At 47.0% G+C, this 2,245-nt stretch overlaps 1 protein-coding gene across 1 annotated transcript; it reads left to right on the plus strand.

Moving 5' to 3' along the window:
- The first annotated feature begins 298 nt into the window (after positions 1-298).
- On the plus strand, positions 299-2,245 carry LOC146510767 (uncharacterized). Its single transcript, XM_085173115.1, has 4 exons — positions 299-634; positions 773-1,024; positions 1,601-1,690; positions 1,864-2,245. The coding sequence occupies exons 1-4, from the start codon at positions 505-507 to the stop codon at positions 2,121-2,123; spliced, it is 732 nt and encodes a 243-aa protein (XP_085029241.1). The 5' UTR covers positions 299-504; the 3' UTR covers positions 2,124-2,245.

Consider the following 2,245-nt stretch of genomic DNA (forward strand, 5'->3'; position numbering starts at 1 on the left):
GGCCGCACGTGCGGAGTTTAGCGGAAAAAAGGGCGAGAGAGAGGGTGAGAGAAAGAAAAAAAAAAACCCTCACGGCTCCCAATAAGGAGCCGGCTCGCGTCGTTCACTTCAAAGAGCCAGCTCTAACGGTGTGTTCACACCGAACGCGATGGACGCGAATAGAGCGTCAGGTTTACATGTAAAGTCAATGGAAAAGCGCGATGACGCGCGATTGCGGGTCCCGCGAAAATTCGGAAGCAGATTTGCGTCGCGAAAACGCCAAAACTCGTGAAACGCGCGTCAGTGTAGCGCGTCTGGTGCGTTTGACTCGCGAATAAAGCCACGCGCGTGAGTTTTTGTGTTGCATTTTGTGCATACGCGCGTTTCGCGTCTACCGCTCGAGTTGGAAAAATCTGAACTCCAGCGTCAAATCGCGCCGCGACAACCAATCAGGGGCCTGGTGACGTGGCTCTGACCTAGGTCAAAGGGGCAGATCCAGCCAAAGCCGTTCATTCTTCATTCAGTATGGAGGAAAAGCTAATCAGTGCCGTGGCTAATCACCCGGAGCTGTACGATGCTAGCTACTACTTTTACCGAGACAGGAATAAAAAGGACCTAGCTTGGAGACACATAAGTGAGGAGATCGGGCAACCTGGTAAGTTCATTCCTTCTTTTTAATTTTCAGACTGACCCGATGAACCCGCGCAAAAGCTAGCAAGCCCGCCTACTGTCCCGCTATTTTCCCACTGATGTACAAATACCTTTCCGCTAACAAGATAATGCGTTTATTCAGAGGACATCTGCAGGAGAAAGTGGAAGAGCCTCAGGGACACTTATAATAAGGAGAAGAAGGCAGAGAAGGAGAAGAGGAGTGGGTCTGCAGCAGGATCGGGGAGAAGATGGAAGTTCTTCGCGGTCATGGGGTTTCTGGACCCCTTCCTCACCCCGCGGGAGACAAGCGGCAATATGGTGCGGACCGTGGAGAACTTCTCCCCCGAGGACCAGGGACAGCCCGGAGAGGCAGCAGGGGAGTGTCAGTCAGAAGGTATGTTTACATTGAGTTAATGTAGGCAGTTAATTTATGCGTGTTGTCATACAGGAACATATTTTGTTTATTAATAAACAGTATACAGTAGTCCCGCTGTTCATCCGTCACTGCCTCACCTTTTCGCTGATTTTTTTTATTGCACCGTACAGCTTTCAACAATGCGCATTGCATTCTGCAGCCCAAATGACAAATCTCCTCCATGTCGTGTCTCCTGCGCTTGCCAAACTTATCATGTTTGGTTTTGATAACCATCACGTCCAATAGAAAAAAACAGCACAAAAACACTCATAACTATGACCCTCATTCGGAAATACACACCTGCACCGGGAGCAAAAAAGGCGCACAAAAGTGGCGCCGCAGACGGAGAAAAAGCGCGGCATAATACTTTTACGTTTTAAAATCGACAAAGGTTTTCACTTTGAGAATCAACTTGTGAGAACTGTGACTACTGTTCATGTGCTGCAATAAATGAGAGACCACTGTATATAATAATAAGTATATAAGTATATAATAATATAATATTCTCTATGACTATTGTCTTCAACCTGTTAACATCTAATATTGTCTTGATAGAGTCAAGTAATCATGCAGCAGAGTCCTCAGCTGTCTCTTCTCCTGGCTCTCCAGTCCCTGGTCCCTCAGCTCCTGCTGCTGCACCCACAGGTATGAACATCAAGCACTGACAGCTTTTTACTTGCTTGAATTCCCTTGTGATCACCTTTACTAAATATCTACAACCAATCTGTTTATATCATGTTTTTTTTTTCAATTTTGAAAATGAAAATCTAGTAGCAGCCTTCTCATTACTTTGTGTTGTTTTGTGCTGTGTTTTACAGGCCCACAGAGGAGGACAGCTCGAAGGCGGGCGAGGGACGGGTCCCAGGACGGTCCATCGGCGGTGGAGCTGGCCATCCTGGAGTCCCTAAAGAGGCCACGCCCGTCTCCAACTGAACATTTCCTCCTCGGCCTTGTTCCTGCTCTGGAGAGCATGCCGCCTCAGACACGAGAATTCGTGAAATTTCAAATTTATAAATTAGTTTTTGAAAACAGCACAGCTGTGTTAAATTTGGAAACATTGGACCCTAATGATCAGTAGTTTTCTGATGAGGCAGCAGCTCTCCAGGGCAGAAACAATGTTCTTATTTTTCTCCTCCTTCTCCCTGAGGCTCTTCCACTCCAAGCTGGGTCCTTTTTATTCCTGTCTCTCTGTAAATAGTT

This window comes from Neolamprologus multifasciatus, chromosome 9 (assembly GCF_963576455.1).
Source record: "Neolamprologus multifasciatus chromosome 9, fNeoMul1.2, whole genome shotgun sequence".
NCBI lineage: Eukaryota > Metazoa > Chordata > Actinopteri > Cichliformes > Cichlidae > Neolamprologus > Neolamprologus multifasciatus.

Coding starts and splice junctions, on each gene's coding strand:
- LOC146510767 (XM_085173115.1), top strand. CDS start 505: ATGGAGGAAAAGCTAATCAGTGCCGTGGCTAATCACCCGGAGCTGTAC. Junction 1,025..1,600: donor AGGGGAGTGTCAGTCAGAAG/GTATGTTTACAT, acceptor TTGTCTTGATAG/AGTCAAGTAATCATGCAGCA. Junction 1,691..1,863: donor TCCTGCTGCTGCACCCACAG/GTATGAACATCA, acceptor TGTGTTTTACAG/GCCCACAGAGGAGGACAGCT.